Source organism: Chironomus tepperi, unplaced genomic scaffold (assembly GCF_022539635.2).
Source record: "Chironomus tepperi strain 1889 unplaced genomic scaffold, CSIRO-AGI_Ctep_v1 contig_48, whole genome shotgun sequence".
Taxonomy (NCBI): Eukaryota; Metazoa; Arthropoda; class Insecta; order Diptera; family Chironomidae; genus Chironomus; species Chironomus tepperi.
In genome coordinates, this window is record NW_027226170.1 from 1,500,527 (window position 1) to 1,517,255 (window position 16,729).

The 16,729-nt window shown below is 32.8% G+C and overlaps 1 protein-coding gene across 1 annotated transcript; it reads left to right on the forward strand.

Annotated features, from left to right (window-relative positions):
* The first annotated feature begins 13,043 nt into the window (after positions 1-13,043).
* LOC139099385 (UDP-glycosyltransferase UGT5-like) lies at positions 13,044-15,865 on the forward strand. Its single transcript, XM_070651830.1, has 4 exons — positions 13,044-13,769; positions 13,834-14,002; positions 14,982-15,424; positions 15,563-15,865. Exons 1-4 carry the CDS (start codon positions 13,126-13,128, stop codon positions 15,843-15,845), a joined length of 1,539 nt encoding a protein of 512 aa, XP_070507931.1. The 5' UTR covers positions 13,044-13,125; the 3' UTR covers positions 15,846-15,865.
* Positions 15,866-16,729: the final 864 nt, after the last annotated feature.

A 16,729-nucleotide genomic window follows, 5' to 3' on the forward strand; every position in this document is an offset into this window, starting at 1 on the left:
TTTATTTGCTACTTTTTAGAACATTTTTTTAAGTTTTTTTTTTTTATTTCCTACTTTTTAGGACATTTTTCTTATAAGTTTTTTAGTCTTTTTTAAAAGCGTGTTTTTTAAAAAGTTTTTTTTAACGTTTTTTTTTATTTACTACTTTTTAGGACATTTTTCTTTTAATTTTTTTAGTCTTTTTTAAAAGCGTGTTTTTTAAAAAGTTTTTTTAACGTTTTTTTTTTTATTAACTACTTTTTAGTCTTGTTAATCCAAGGAAAATTTTTATTAAACTTTTTTTTCTACAATCAACAGAAATGTTCAGTTTTCAAGCGTGTTGGAAAATTTTCACGCCTTCACTCGCTTCGCTCCGTTCAGGTCGCAAAAATTTGTGAGCTTCGCTCAACCAAGTCCGAACTTCGTTCGAACTACTTATGTTCGAGCTTCGCTCGAACTATTTTTTACTAACGATGATGCATAGAGTTTCCTTACTTGTTGGAAAATTTTCACGCCTTCACTCGCTTCGCTCCGTTCAGGTCGCAAAATTTGGGAGCTTCGCTCAACTAAGTCTGATTGTTATCAGGTCACAGTAGTGTCGGACTCCACTTCGCTTCGCTTCGTTCGTCCGACTGTTATTAGGTCACAGTAGTGTCGGACTTCACTTCGCTTCGCTTCGTTCGCCCGACTGTTGTTAGGTCACAGTAGTGTCGGACTCCACTTCGCTTCGCTTCGTTCGTCCGACTGTTATTAGGTCACAGTAGTGTCGGACTCCACTTCGCTTCGCTTCGTTCGCCCGACTGTTATTAGGTCACAGTAGTGTCGGACTCCACTTCGCTTCGCTTCGTTCGCCCGACTGTTATTAGGTCACAGTAGTGTCGGACTCCACTTCGCTTCGCTTCGTTCGTCCGACTGTTATTAGGTCACAGTAGTGTCGGACTCCACTTCGCTTCGCTTCGTTCGCCCGACTGTTATTAGGTCACAGTAGTGTCGGACTCCACTTCGCTTCGCTTCGTTCGTCCGACTGTTATTGGGTCACAATAGTGTCGGACTCCACTTCGCTTCGCTTCGTTCGCCCGACTGTTATTAGATCACAGTAGTGTCGGACTCCACTTCGCTTCGCTTCGTTCGTCCGACTGTTATTAGGTCACAGTAGTGTCGGACTCCACTTCGCTTCGCTTCGTTCGCCCGACTGTTATTAGGTCACAGTAGTGTCGGACTCCACTTCGCTTCGCTTCGTTCGCCCGACTGTTATTAGGTCACAGTAGTGTCGGACTCCACTTCGCTTCGCTTCGTTCGCCCGACTGTTATTAGAACACAGTAGTATATTTTTACACTAAAGACTACATATTTTTATATGTGCTCAGTTTACTCGTGATTTGCGTATATTTATGTATATAATGTTTGGACCGAGTTGGAATTTCGCTCGAAAGCAATATATAAAACTCCAAAACGTCCTGCTTTGTCTTGTGAAGTATAATCAAATTTGTATTAAAAACGTACAACAGTATTATACTTATTTCCATACTTTCTTAAATTCCCTTCAAATTGCTATTTTTCCACATGAGAAGTCAACAATATTGATATTTATACAGTATAACAAGATCCAGTAACATCCAGTTCCATATTTATACAGTATATTAAGATCCAGTAACATCCAGGACCATATTTACATAGTATGTCAAAATACAGTAACATCCAGGACCATATTTGTACAGTATATTAAGATCCAGTAACATCCAGGACCATATTTACATAGTATGTCAAAATCCAGTAACATCCAGGACCATATTTATACAGTATATTAAGATCCAGTAACATCCAGGACCATATTTATTAAATATATTAAGATCCAGTAACATCCAGGACCATATTTATACAGTATTTCAAGATCCAGTAACATTCAGGACCATATTTATACAGTATATCAAGATCCAGTAACATCCAGGACCATATTTACATAGTATGTCAAGATCCAGTAACATCCAGTTCCATATTTACATAGTATGTCAAGATACAGTAACATTCAGGACCACTTTTATACAGTATATTAAGATCCAGTAACATCCAGGACCATATTTACATAGTATGTCAAAATCCAGTAACATCCAGGACCATATTTATACAGTATATTAAGATCCAGTAACATCCAGGACCATATTTATTAAATATATTAAGATCCAGTAACATCCAGGACCATATTTATACAGTATTTCAAGATCCAGTAACATTCAGGACCATATTTATACAGTATATCAAGATCCAGTAACATCCAGGACCATATTTACATAGTATATCAAGATCCAGTAACATCCAGTTCCATATTTATACAGTATATTAATATCCAGTAACATCCAGGACCATGTTTATACAGTAAATTAAGATCCAGTAACATCCAGGACCATATTTACATAGTATGTCAAGATCCAGTAACATCCAGTTCCATATTTATACAGTTTATCAAGATCCAGTAACATCCAGGACCATATTTATATAGTTTAAGAAGATCCAGTAACATCCAGAACCATATTTATACATAATGAAATTCCATCAATATTAACGGATTTTGAAGATTTGAATATAACGGTTTTCTTAGAATTCAAATTTTTGCTAAGAATATCCGCGAGAAAATCACTTGTTATATTTTTTGTCTTACTTAATTATCCTGAACAGAATGATATTATAATATAATTAACAATTTATATTATTAATTGATGTTTAGTTAATCATATGAATTAATTTCCGGTTCGATATACAGTCTGGTTAATGAAAATTAAAAATACACATAATTGACAATGGATTTTTTTCATATTTTTTCCCATATAAAAATTTAAATAATTAATTAAAATATAAGGAAGCGAGTTAGCGATTTAATGATGGCAAAATATCAAATTGCCCTCCGGAATACACACGTATAAAAAAAATCAGCATGATTGATGCAGTAGAAGTGGTCGAAAAATGGGTCACAAATTTTGAACGTGACAGAAAGACAGAAAGACAGAAAGACAGAAGGACAGACAGAGCAAGTCAAATAAAAGCGTGTAAAAAAAATAGAAAAATAACAATAAATGTACAACAAGCTTATTAAATTTTATAGGCAGCTTTGTTTAATGCGCATTAAAAAATTAATTCTTATTATATTACCTTGAAATTCCATTAAATTATTTCTACGGATCAACTATAATACGACTATAATACGGAATACGATAAAAATGAAGAAGTTTTTGCTATGAATAGTATTACTGCAATATGCAAAGAAGCTGTACCTTCCTTAGTATGTAGAACCAATAGATAGCTAATCTGCTTGACTAAAACAACCAAACAGGCTTCTTCATTTGTGTCTCTTGATTAGGGTTTTCAATACCGGTATCGAAATACCGGTATACCGAAATTATTTGAAAACCGAATTACCGGTATTAAAAATTTTTGAATACCGGTATTCTCGGTATGGAAAAATGTAGGGAAAATTCTAATATGTTTACTAAATTTCAGTTAACTTTTCAAAATTTTTCTATTAAATGAAACGTTGAGTATTTGGAGTTCATAAAAAATCGCCAAAAAAATTATTTACACTCGATTATTGTCAAATTACGTGTTAAAATTAACACATGAATTTTATATTGAACCATTATTTGGAAAATTGTTTTAACTGATTTAAGTTTTCATTAGGTATTAAAAAATGATGCATAATATTATTTCTGAGTGTTATTTCTGATCAGTTAAAACTAGTCATCGAGTGCACATTAACTTGCTATTAGTTAGTTATAACGAATTTTTGTCTGCTTAGGGTTGGTTAATTTTTTTGCAATTATAAACCCATTCATATGATCATGTAAAAAATAGTCTCAATAAAATCGAAAAATTTGTCCTTTCATATGGAAAACTTTAAATTTTTTCTAAAAAGGAAACAATTTTTTAAGGTTTTTTACATACTTAAAATGATATTTTGAAACGGTTTGAAGATTTATTAAAGATTTTAATAAACGGAAAAATGTCAGAAAAGCAAAATTTCACCAATTTCGTGACCTTAGACAGCAATTTTGGCTGAATTTTGAATACCGGTATGATACCGAAATACCGGTATTGAAAAGTCGATTCGGTATTGAAAACCCTACTCTTGAACTTTAACACCTTTAAAAAACTAACGTTCATTTGAGATTTGAATAATATTAATTATGAGTAGTTGAAAACCCCTTTCCATACAAAAGTTCAGTCACATTTTGAACTCCAAAGAATAAACATCATTGTGAACAATTGAAATCCGTAAGAAGTTCTTAATTACATTTACACAATAGGAGCAATACAATTCTGAGTCTTATGCTCAACATTGCAATAGAATATCTCGAGAATTTTAATAAAAATCAGCAAAAAAAGGACAAATTTCATCCATTCCTCTATTTTCTATAAAAAAAACTCGCAAAATAATTTATGAGCATATGAAAAATTTAAACAAGTGTTTCGTTGTGTATGCTCATGTGGGGGTGTGTTTATGTACATACATTCTCTATGCATGTCTCAAACACATGAAATTTGTGCTGAGATGAACACAAAAAACTGAAATTTATAACCCTAAACATTTTGCTACGCTTAATTAATTTCTTTTCAATGCAGAATATAAAAAAAATTAATTTCATTCACAGATGCCAAGTGTTCCTCCAATTCCTCCTATATATATCCGCGAAGCATTTTACATTCAGTAATAATAACAGAAATTGTTTTAAAATTTTTTTTCACTTGCGATGGAGGAGTAAGCATTGAAAAACATTTAATTAAATAAATGATTTATGAGATCGTATAGAGTAACTTATGTTGCCAGCATAACTTTAAGTCTTGATGATAATAAAAATGTCTTCTCAACTATCTCTTTCATTTCTTTATTTACTTTAAAGCATCCATAAAATACAAAACAAAACGAAAAATTTTGTGTTAAGAAAATTCTCAGCACGTCTCGTCCATTTTTGAGATTATTAGCCTTCACCCCTCAATCTACAGTAGCGTCCAAAAGTTTAGAAACAGCAACAATTTTAATGAATTTTGTCATAAAATCATACTTAAACTCAACCGAATAAGCTGAAATTTTCACCAAATATACAGTTTTTCATGTATTTTCATTTTGTGAAACCCAATTTATAGTATAATTAAGGATTTCAAAATAACCGTTAAAATTCAAAATGGCTGCCGTCCAAAAGTTTGGAAACGATTCTTTAATAATTTTTTTCAATGTTAATACATAATTTATGCACAAATAATGTCTTAAAACATAAACTTTATACATTATGCTCTATGTTAATGCAAAAAAGTGTACATATCAATGTTGTTTTCATGCTTTATTTTCAATTTCAAAATGGCTGAAATTTTCGATCAATTTTTATGAAAAATTTTAGTTTATCTTAATTAATTGCTCATGTTTTAATGATAATTGTATCTTAATTTAAAGCATCTTTCAGATAATATATGGTTTACTATGTTTAAAATAGATTTAACAGTCAAAAACTTAGAAAATTTTTTCTTTGGGAACAAATTTTAGTACTTCATAAGGTTTTAGTTGGTTAAATTAACTAAATGCAAACAAACACCTAGAAATTTTGGTTTCAATTTCTTGCATTTTGTTTCTACTTTATGTAATGGCATGATTTTCCTTATGCAGCTAACTGTCCGGTGATATATATGTGGTTCTTTAAGAAGCAAATATTGTATTTCAATAGTGAAAAAAAATTTAGTTAAAATTTCAATGAAATCTATTTAAACTTAATGGCAAAGTGACTTATGATTGATAAAAACGAATTATGATGATAAATTAAAGTTAATTATTTAGATTAAATGAGGGAATCAGAAATTTTTTGATTTTCAACTTTTTGCTTTTTGAGGTACAATATTTGCATCTTAAAGAACCACTTTCAAATCACTGGACAGTTATCTGCATAAGGAAAATCATGCCATTACATAAAGAAGAAACAAAATGCAAGAAATTGAAACCAAAATATCTAGGTGTTTGTTTGCATTTAGTTAATTTAACCAACTAAAACCTTATGAAGTACTAAAATTTGTTCCCAAAAAAAAAATTTTCTAAGTTTTTGACTGTTAAATCTATTTTAAACATAGTAAACCATATATTATCTGAAAGATGCTTTAAATTAAGATACAATTATCATTAAAACACGAGCAATTAATTAAGATAAACTAAAATTTTTCATAAAAATTGATCGAAAATTTCAGCCATTTTGAAATTGAAAATAAAGCATGAAAACAACATTGATATGTACACTTTTTTGCATTAACATAGAGCATAATGTATAAAGTTTATGTTTTAAGACATTATTTGTACATAAATTATGTATTAACATTGAAAAAAAATTAATAAAGAATCGTTTCCAAACTTTTGGACGGCAGCCATTTTGAATTTTAACGGTTATTTTGAAATCCTTAATTATAGTATAAATCGGGTTTCATAAAATGAAAATATATGAAATACTGTATAGTTGGTGAAAATTTCAGCTCATTTGGTAAAGTTTAAGTATGATTTTTTGACAAAATTCTTGAAAATTGTTGCTGTTTCTAAACTTTTGGACGCTACTGTATATTATTGATATTAAGGAGAAGGAAAATCCACTCTATTATTATTGAGAGCAACATGAGGGTATAAAAAAAGAAGTAAAAAGGTAAATATTTTTCTTTGCCACACACTTTGCCAGTACGGAAAAAAAGGTACATACATTGATGGAATTGCACATGAAATGAACCTTAAAGGCAAAATCGATTTATGTTTTCACTTTCTTGTATTTTTATGTTTATTAAACATGCTTACTTATTTTTCCTTGAATGATTTCTTTTGTAAGCTTTTCTATGTAGCATGTTAATTTGTGGTTTTAAGGAAATTTAATCAATTTTATGGCAATTACTGGGGTGTTAATTGTTTGGATTATACATATTATAGGAAGTCATTTAATTTATGCATATGTATATATAGAAAGTTAGTATTAGCATCAAATGCTTGAAAAGGGCGGATGATTTGTTCTCATTCAGCATCCCCAAACAGACAAAGAGTTTGCTTTTATGATTCAGAAAGACCACTACGGTTTCTAGAAGCGGTCTCTTTGCCTGTTAGGGATTCTGTTGCTACTCAACTGCTGTTACTCAACTGATCGCAGATCTCCAAATCGACTCGGATTTTATATGTCTAGTCAAGTCGACTCAAGTCGATTTTTCCATGCTAAATCAGAGTCGACTTTGCGCTCTAACTGATCGCATGTGTCAGAAATAAGAGTGTGGGACTGAAAAATAACATCTTAATCATTTTTACCTTGGTCAGGAAAGTTGATGTCATTGGGTCGATTTACTGTCATTACGAGATTAGCGACTATGTTGTGCTGATCGGGATAGTTATTTTGTCAAATCAGATTATTATAAATTAAATTGTAAGAAAACTATTGTTGTAACGTTCAATTGACATTTGAATAATATTTATTGTTCATAGTTAAAAGCCTCTTTTTCATACAAAAGTTCAGTCTGCTTTTGAACTTCAAAGAATAAACAAAGAATCATTGTAAACAAGTAAAATCCGTAAGAAGCTCTTAATTACATTTAAATACACCCATTCACAGTTACAAAAACTATCTAAAGCAATCATTCTTAAAAGTTCACGATTTAACCTACGTACCAACTGTTTCAGATAAGAATCTTCACCCTTGTAAATTAGCAAAATTCTTATAAAATCCTTAACATTGATGTTGAATCTCTTGATATCTAACATCAAAATGATTTCGACAAAAACTAAAAATATCAAGAGTTCTTTTTAACATCAATTCCAATAAACTGAGACATAAACAACAATTTAATAACATGGATAATATAGGTAAAGTATAGTACATATCAGTAGAAAACGGATCAAAACCACTGACGATTTACTTTTTGCATCATTGAATTTCAAATAAAACATTTCTTGTGTAATGAAGAAAAAAGCGAGAAGATGAAGATTCAAGGAAGGACGGATATGTGTAATCGAAGAAGAAATAAGAATCCCCACAAGCAAGTGTAAGTAAGCATAGAAAAAAACATCAAATAAATGCTTCAATATCATTTTCTGCCTTCATTTCCCTCCGTCTTTTAGTGAACGGATTTCGATTTTCCATTGAATTTGAGAAGCGATTTCTTTTTTTTGTGAGCATTAAATACCGTGTAAGACGAGAGTGTGGCTGTGCATATAATATTTCAACATCTTACTGGATGGGAGAAGATGATTGAACGCATTTTTAAGTCATTCTTGATTACACTTTTCAATTTCCATTTCGTGAAACCTTTTTTACATCATTTCATCTCTTGCCTTTTCCACAATATTAATAATCACATGTAAGCTCTCGTACTCTATGTCTTGATAAAACTCAGACTAGGTGTTTGGAATTAGATTTTTCTTCTTCATCTCCTTATTCTGACTTTTTATTTAATGAATTTCTTTCTTCTACTTTTTTCACTACTTTTTTTGGAGGGTTGAGTGGGGAATGGAAGAAGTTCAAATTGAACTTTTTGTTCTACATACTTGAATATATGGTTGTATCTTAATTCCATGATAGCATGCTCTAAATAATGTCTTCAAATTTGACCTTGGAGATGGCAAAAGATCACGAGGACGTTCAAGGAATTCATGGAAGGAAGCTGTTGACAGAGACAGTATTGCAGTTGGTGTTGGAAATTGACAAGCGAAAGCCAGAGTTGGGGTTAGATTCAAGCGGCACCTGAAAGAGGCATGGATCACAATTGATTTGTTCGGCCACCGAAGTAAGTAAGTAAGTGATGCTGGTGATTGTCTTTAAATGTCAACAACACATTCTCTACAAGAAAAGGTCATTTACATATTTCTATCAAGAACATGTAAATTATAACTATATACATCGAATGTTTGTCTTAAGCAGCTACTCGCAAATTTCAATATTGAACTCGGAGCAGCACAATACGTTGAACTGCATTTTAAGCCATAAAAAACGCAATAACCCGTTAAGATGATGTCAAGGCAACTTTACTTCTTACCGTTAATAGGGCGATGTACTTTTGCAAACACGTTGTTCTGTTCAGGCTTGATCGTTTTTAAAAAAGAATACTAAATACAACTCAACCAGTTTCAGTCAGAGCTCGTGTAGAGTAAAGGAAATCATGATTTATTGGAATCTAATGCAAATGTTTACGTGGGATATTGGAAGTAAGCAAGAATTTTGGTTGACGTAAATCATATCTTTATACAAAAATTCAAAATCAAAATCCAGTTCCAGATCATCAGCATAATCAAAAGATCATTGTCCTCACCTTTTTTTGCGACTTAAGTCATCAAAAGTTGTATACTTTTAAGGCGTAAATATGAACAAGAATTATTTATGCGTTTTTTTCACAGACAAGGTCAATGATACAAAAAACCAGGCACACAAAAACAAATTAAAGCATTAAAAGAACTAATTATATTTTAGAGTACATACGTAAATTAATTTAATTTATTATGGCACAAGAAGTTTCAGTTTTAAACAGTTTATAGTCATTATTAAAACTAGTGTTACGTATACTAAGGATTAAGACTTTATGAATGATATCCAACGACATTACAATGTATTTAAATGTTATAAATGACGAACAGCTTGTTCTGACTATTCCCGAGTGGATAAAAATACGTTAGAACGGGTTCGATATTTTCAGAAACCCAAAAATGCTAGAAGTCAATTTTAAATGGGCATAGCTAATGTTCGGAAGTCACGTAACGTTTAAGAAGGAGGGAAAAAGGGAATTTGGGGAGGGGGAGGGTGGTATATGGGGGTAATTTTGAAACAGAGTACAAATGTTGGTTTTGCTACAAAGCACCTTTGTCCGACGTACGGAGAGGGAGTTGAAGAGCCGCCATTTGTAGAGTTACGTAATTTCCGATCATTCCCATTAAAATGACTTAGGATCGTCCAAATGTCGACAGTTACTTTTAATATTAATCTTTTAGTCCACAATTGAAAATGAGGTAATCGCACGATGAAGCACCAAATTTAACTGTAGGGTTAATGTCAAAGCTTAACTGGCCTTTACCTTTTAATAAACAAACTTATGACTGTGCATCATTTGCATATTGATGTACAATGAATAATAATAAATGTCATTTAAATGATATTAAGGCATATGATACATGTAAGTAACAACTTTGCTATTGGTGTTTATGTAAGTCCAAAACGGTCGATTAAACTTGTAGCTGCTTCCATAATATTCCTTTTTTACGAGTTAATAATTTGCATAATTTGGTTCTAAACAAATGCATCATTGCTTGTCCATCAGCAATAAAATTGGGTTTATCTTCTTTAATTTAACTACTTCCAAATTAATCTGCGCAATTAATTATTACTGATGTAGAATCTCTTATGTCATCATGACTGGGCTTGAAGTTTCTCTTACTTAATATGCCAGAGATCAATAATTTGACTTTTAAATTGTAATATCACAAGTCACCATAGAGAAATTTTTGACGCTGTGCCAGCGACTATATATATCGTGTCACTCGGGATTGTCACAACTATGTCCTAGTAATAAACTTTAATACGTTTAGTATCCTTGAATAGTTGTTACGCTCGTCTAGAAGCTACAAAAATAAAGCCACAAGTTAATTGTAAACTATAAACAATAAAGAGCATGTACAGCTGCATCATAGAATGTGCATTCACAAGATACAGTACAATTGAACAAACTATAAACTTGAAAATTCTAATAAATTAACAAATTACCCGAGCGGCACAAAATGGCGAACCGCAATATTAAAAAATGGGTAGACATCACCCGGCATGTTGGCATTAAAGCCACTTCGCGTCTTACCATTAATACGGCAACATGCTGTGCTGTTCGGGTTTATTCAAATTAAGCATATTGGATACCTCGTTGAACTTACATGATTATGATAATCGATATTTCCACTTCTATAGTTTGAATTATTTCGATAATACTTAATTGCTGCATGGATTATGAACGGACCGGCAATAATTGAGCATATGATTATGTCAAAAATCACTAATGCAATAGCAAGAAATTTTTTGAATGCCGGGCTGATTGACTTTTTATTAAAGTAAGTTATATCCATCACAAATAAGCTTTGAATTTTTTTTATGTACTCACAGCCGGAATGCTGAAAAATGAATGAACTAGCTTGCTGTCGAGAACGACTTGAGAATACTCTGAGTAGAAAATTGAGTACAATATGAAACTAGGAGAGAACGGAATGAATGAAGAAAACATGTAACGCGAAACAAGCAAATACAATCAAAAACTATTTAGCGTAGAATATGAGCGTTAAGTTAAAACGCCAGAAGCAGCAACATAACCACATTTACATATATTTATGGTTTGCAATGTACACTTTGTGGACTTATCGGCTTGCATTTTAATTCTGTAATGTCATGATCAGAATTATTCACCTGATTATTCACACATATGAAGAAGCCTTCATCACTGGAGCTATATGGTCGTCAAACGGAATCCGCTTCCATTTGGGATCAATAAAAAAGGTTTAGCGGAACCTTCAAAGATCTGTGACAGAGCCTTCTTCATTTATTTCGCTCGGATTAGTTAGACATTGTTATTTATTTGACTAGAGAATGACTCTATCTCTAACAGCACAACGTGACCCCTAGGATAACAGTGGCATAGCTAGGTCGCCGTATTATTCGTAAGATGCCAAGTTGCCCTGCCATTTTCAATCGCTGATGGACAAACAATGATGCATTTGCAACAACTTCAGAATTAGATCCATTTTTGAGCATTGTACTGCTCAAGTATGGTTCTTGAGGCTTCCATAGGTTGACCATATCTGATAAATTCTTAAGAATGACCGCAGACGTAAGAACTGGTAGAAATTATTCAGGAAAAACCGCATAATAAAATGTCTATTTCATGAGCAAGACTTAAAAAAAATCTGCATTCTCGCAACAACTTGTCTGTCATTCATATTATATTCACACCGTCCACCAAGTGTCATTTACGCATTATGCATTTTTTGAGGAGACTAAACAAAACAAACGCACCTGAATCTTTGAACATTCTAAAGCAAAATTCAGAATTTCAAGATTCTTGTCGCATTTCTCAGAAACTGACAAATAACGCTTATCTTAAGCAAGCCAGGTTAAGTATACAATCACTCAAAATTTGACATCGTATACATTGCGGACGTAGCCATAGGAGAAGAGGCTCCTGCATGGCAGAACCGTGTCCTCTCTTCCGAGAAGAACCATAGGTTATTTTTTATTGGCAGTTCCTTCTGAAATGCCAGTTAGATGTCAAAACTGAGAATTTGTACAAGCTTTGTGATTCAGCCAGCAATAAAGTCAGATGTAAATGGCTTATGTAGCAACTTGGTAGTAACTTAGGTTCCAAGTAGGATCATGGTTTCAGTTAGTGAGTCAGTAAAGCTTATACATTTTTATTATGACGAATAAAACTTCTACGGTATGAATATGTCTGCGTCAGCTTTCTTAGCTCTACACTAATAAGAATCTTAAACTTGCGCGTCATTTAGAACTATTAAATATTTCAAAGAATTTTTTTTTGATATTTAAGGAATTATTTATGAAATACTAAACGGCATGTGATCAGCAAAAAATCAAAAATAACCAGTTTTTTGTCATTATGACATTTTGAATAGTAAAATTTCTTTTGTATATACGGTTCCATTGCACTTTTCAACAAAAAAAAAATTGTTTATTTTTATCAGATGCCATCTTTTTGTATGGAATTCATACTTAGGGTATGCATACTCGTCGTATACAGTCTTACGTATTTCGGATAAGGATCAGTCTTCAACTGGATCTCCTTCAATAAAGATTAGTTTCAAAAACAAACAAAATCTTCTAATTTTCTACGTTACAGATTTATTAGTGTACCGCAGCACACAGGTTGCCCACCACTGCTCTAAATTGACACAACTTTCAAGTTTCATTTCCATCTTCATTTCAAAACGTTGGTTCCAAATTTCATCAATGCTACAACATTACACATTTCTCCGTATCTATAATTAGGAAAAGATAAGGGTATTGCTGTTACACTTTAGTGCCCTAAAATTCTTGATTTTCTGTTCATTTAAAAATTAGTCACTCTGCGGTTTTTAATGGAAGCACATCGCATGCCGAAAATATAATTTTCATCACAATGAAGATACAACCGCTGATTATAATCTTTGTGGCCTTTATAAGTGCATCAGTTGGATCAAGGATTTTGTTCTTATTTCCAACACCATCAAAGTCACACATGATCATAGCTCATTCGCTGTCTCGTACTTTAGCTGAGAAAGGACATGATGTGACTGTTGTGACTCCATTTCCACTGAACAAGTCCATTAAGAATCACCGAGAAATTGTCATTCCATATAATAAAAGAGCTAAGGAAGTGATGGACAAAATTATGGAAACTAAACCTAAAAGTTTTGTGGAAATGGTTTCATTAATGATGGAAGTGAACTTTATTGAAGGCGAAGAAATGATTGCGTCGGAAAAATTTCAAGAAATTACAAACGAGAAGTTCGACTTAATTGTGATGGGAATGAACTTCCAGAACTTCCTGCTTGGCTACGGTGAAATTTTCGACTGTCCTGTAATCATATTGAGTGTCCAGCGTCACTTTTCGGGTACAAACTTCCTCATTGGAAATCCAATAGCTCCAAATGTGGCGCCACATTTAACGGTCGCCAAATATGACATGAACTTTGTCGATAGAGTCAAAAACTTTATAGCTTATGGATTGGATTTAATATTCTTTGCATATGCTAATTATAGACAGAAACTTATTTATAAGTAAGATAATTATCATTAAGACTGACTGAATTAATTTTTATGGGAATTTTTTTTTATGATTATTCAGCAAATATTTTTCATCCACAAATCATCGATCATACGATGATGCAGTCAAAAATATTTCGTTGGTGCTGGTCAATGATCATTTTACTGAGGGTGTGGTGAGGCCAAATGTTCCAGGAATTATTGAAGTTAGAGGGATTCAAGTGAAACCGACGCCTGATAAATTGCCTGATGTGAGTTGACCTTTGATTTTTAAGTATCTAGCTTGGTGAAACTTGTGTCAATTTCTTACCAGAGTGGACATGCATAGCTAGTTAATGTCTAATAGTAAGTGAACTGCTACTTGCCATTCAACTTACCGATCACACCTAAACATTGGAGCTAGGCATATGTGCTGTAAATATATTGAGGTATATGGAAGGTTCCAAATATGTCATTAGTCGTCTTTAAATCTAGATCATTGGCTAGAAACCAGTAATTGATGGGCTAGTAAATGTCCATTCTTTAATTAGTTACATATCCTCTCTGGTAATGTTTCGATATAGACAAATTCCCGAGATCGAGTCGGATTCGTGATTCTCAGAAATATCCCTGAATTGAATAATTCCGATATAGAACTGAGACTTAGAGAATCCTGAAGTATTTGGATTTCGATCCCGTTTCGAAAACCAATAGTGCCTGCTGTAAGCGTTTTAATCAGCTTAAACGCATCAACAACTCAAACGCTAGAATTAAGTCGTTTGATTGAATTTATTGTAGTTTAGATAGAATCTAAGAAATTTTAGGTGTGTCCAAAGCATCATCTAAAGTTCAAAAAAATCTAAACAGACTATGAGCATACGCACCTTATTACTCAATTTTGTGAACATCGGTTTGCTTGTTAACAATATTTAATCATGCACAAAATATCACAAATTGGTTAATCGATCAATAATCTGATCCCAAGTTGACATGACTTTGCCATGGATTAGAACCGAATCCTGATCCAATTTAGAGTCTTGCTAGCCAAATGCCGGATTTTGCATCGATTAGCCGATATGTGCTGTTCTTATAAATTCAATGAATATTTACCGTAGAGAGATAGAATAAAGATTAGGGTCCGGCGATGACGAAAAGGCACTGCGATCTACGATCTGTTATACCATCCCTAAATGCCATTTAAAGGATTACGATCACTTTTATAAATTTAACAATCCCATTTATTTCCTATAGAACATCCAAAAATTTCTCGATGAAGCTACAAATGGAGCAATTTTCTTCAGTCTCGGTTCAAACTTTAAAACTGAACAAGTCTCAGACGAAAAAATCAAAACAATCTTATCAGTGTTTTCGAAAATTCCTCAACGCGTCATCATGAAATGGGATTATGATATAATAGAAGATAAAAGCGATAATGTAATGCTCGGCAAGTGGCTACCACAGGATGATATATTGGCACATCCAAATGTCAAAGTATTCATATCACATTGTGGACTTGGAAGTGTTGTTGAGTCTAGATATCATGGTGTTCCGATTCTTGGACTTCCTCTATTTGCTGATCAAATGATGAACGCAAAGCTAGCTGTTGAAGAAGGCTGGGCAATTGAAATGGATTTGAAAGTTTTGGAAGAAAAAGAATTTCATGAAAAAATTAAGGAACTGGTTTACAATGAGAAGTAAGTCTGGCACGTGCAAGCCACGTGGAGGATACGATAAGATAAAAATATTTCTAGATTACTCATTCATGGCAATGAACTTGATAATTTTACAGTCGATGACATTTGTGTAGATAAAAATATTTTATTCCTTTCCAGATATGCTACAGAAGCTAAACAATTCTCACGTTTATATCGCGACAGACCATTAAGTCCAAGAGATACTGCAGTCTATTGGACAGAATATGTGATAAACCATAGAGGCGCCAAACATATGCAGTATCCAGCAATTCATCAGAATTTTTGGCAACAAAATTCACTCGATGTGATTGGATTTTTATTGTTGTGTTTGTGGATTGTTGTTAAGATATTCAAGCTTATCTTAAATGCTGTCAAGAAGAAATTTGTTAAAAATGCTGATAGCAAAAAGAAGCAAAATTAAATACAGAGAATGATAATGCACATTTTACTGACTTATTAGTTACTCATTATGCTGCTAGATAAGTTGGACAGAGAAACTGTTATCATCCGTTATTTCCGGTGATATGTATCAAAGCAGGATGCAATATACCAGTGGTGGGTAACCTTTTATTTTTGAGGCACACCTTGGTGATAATCACTCGGCATTCGATTCATGGCATTTCTAAAAAATATAGGGCGACACACTATTGGGTTGCGCCACGCAGGTTGTCCACCACTGGACTATACTGTGTCATAACATACTCTAGGATGTTGATAAATGAACTGCTTCACACCATTGCATTTTAGGTTTCTCATTGAACTTAAAACACAAATAAATCCTTTAAAAAACAGCTCCCAAAATCGACTAGTCATGCTTACAAAAAACTACTCTATAAGCCTGTCATATCTAGTTAAAACTAAAATATCATTTGTAATTGATAATCCAGACTTAAATTTAAAGTATGTCATTTTATCAATATTTCAATTCTCAATATGGTGTTGATGATTTGTTTCTACAGCCAGGAGTGTGTCCAGGGTATTTAAGGGAGATAGGAGAGGAGGATGGTATTTAGTTTGGGTCATCAAATAAAAACAAAATCTGATTTTTAAATGCCTTTTTTCCCCTTGGTTACACTTCAGACAGAGGCATATTTTGTGGACTTAGGTTTGACCCCCAAACACCCTTACCCCTGAATGTTTGGGATTCAAACTTGATTCAAACCCTCCTTTTGGTAATAAGAATTCTTCAAGCTTAGGCTTTTTGCCAAAAAAAAAAATCCCGAAATCACCTCTGAATGTTTGCAATCCACACAAAAATTCCAATCCTAACCCCCATCCCTAAAATTCCAACTACACCTCTGATCC

What these genes read in the sequence shown, in the direction of transcription:
- LOC139099385 (XM_070651830.1), top strand. Translation starts at nt 13,126, where the DNA reads ATGAAGATACAACCGCTGATTATAATCTTTGTGGCCTTTATAAGTGCA. An exon ending in CAGAAACTTATTTATAAGTA is followed by an intron (nt 13,770 to 13,833) that starts AGATAATTATCA and finishes ATGATTATTCAG; the next exon opens with CAAATATTTTTCATCCACAA. An exon ending in GAACTGGTTTACAATGAGAA is followed by an intron (nt 15,425 to 15,562) that starts GTAAGTCTGGCA and finishes ATTCCTTTCCAG; the next exon opens with ATATGCTACAGAAGCTAAAC.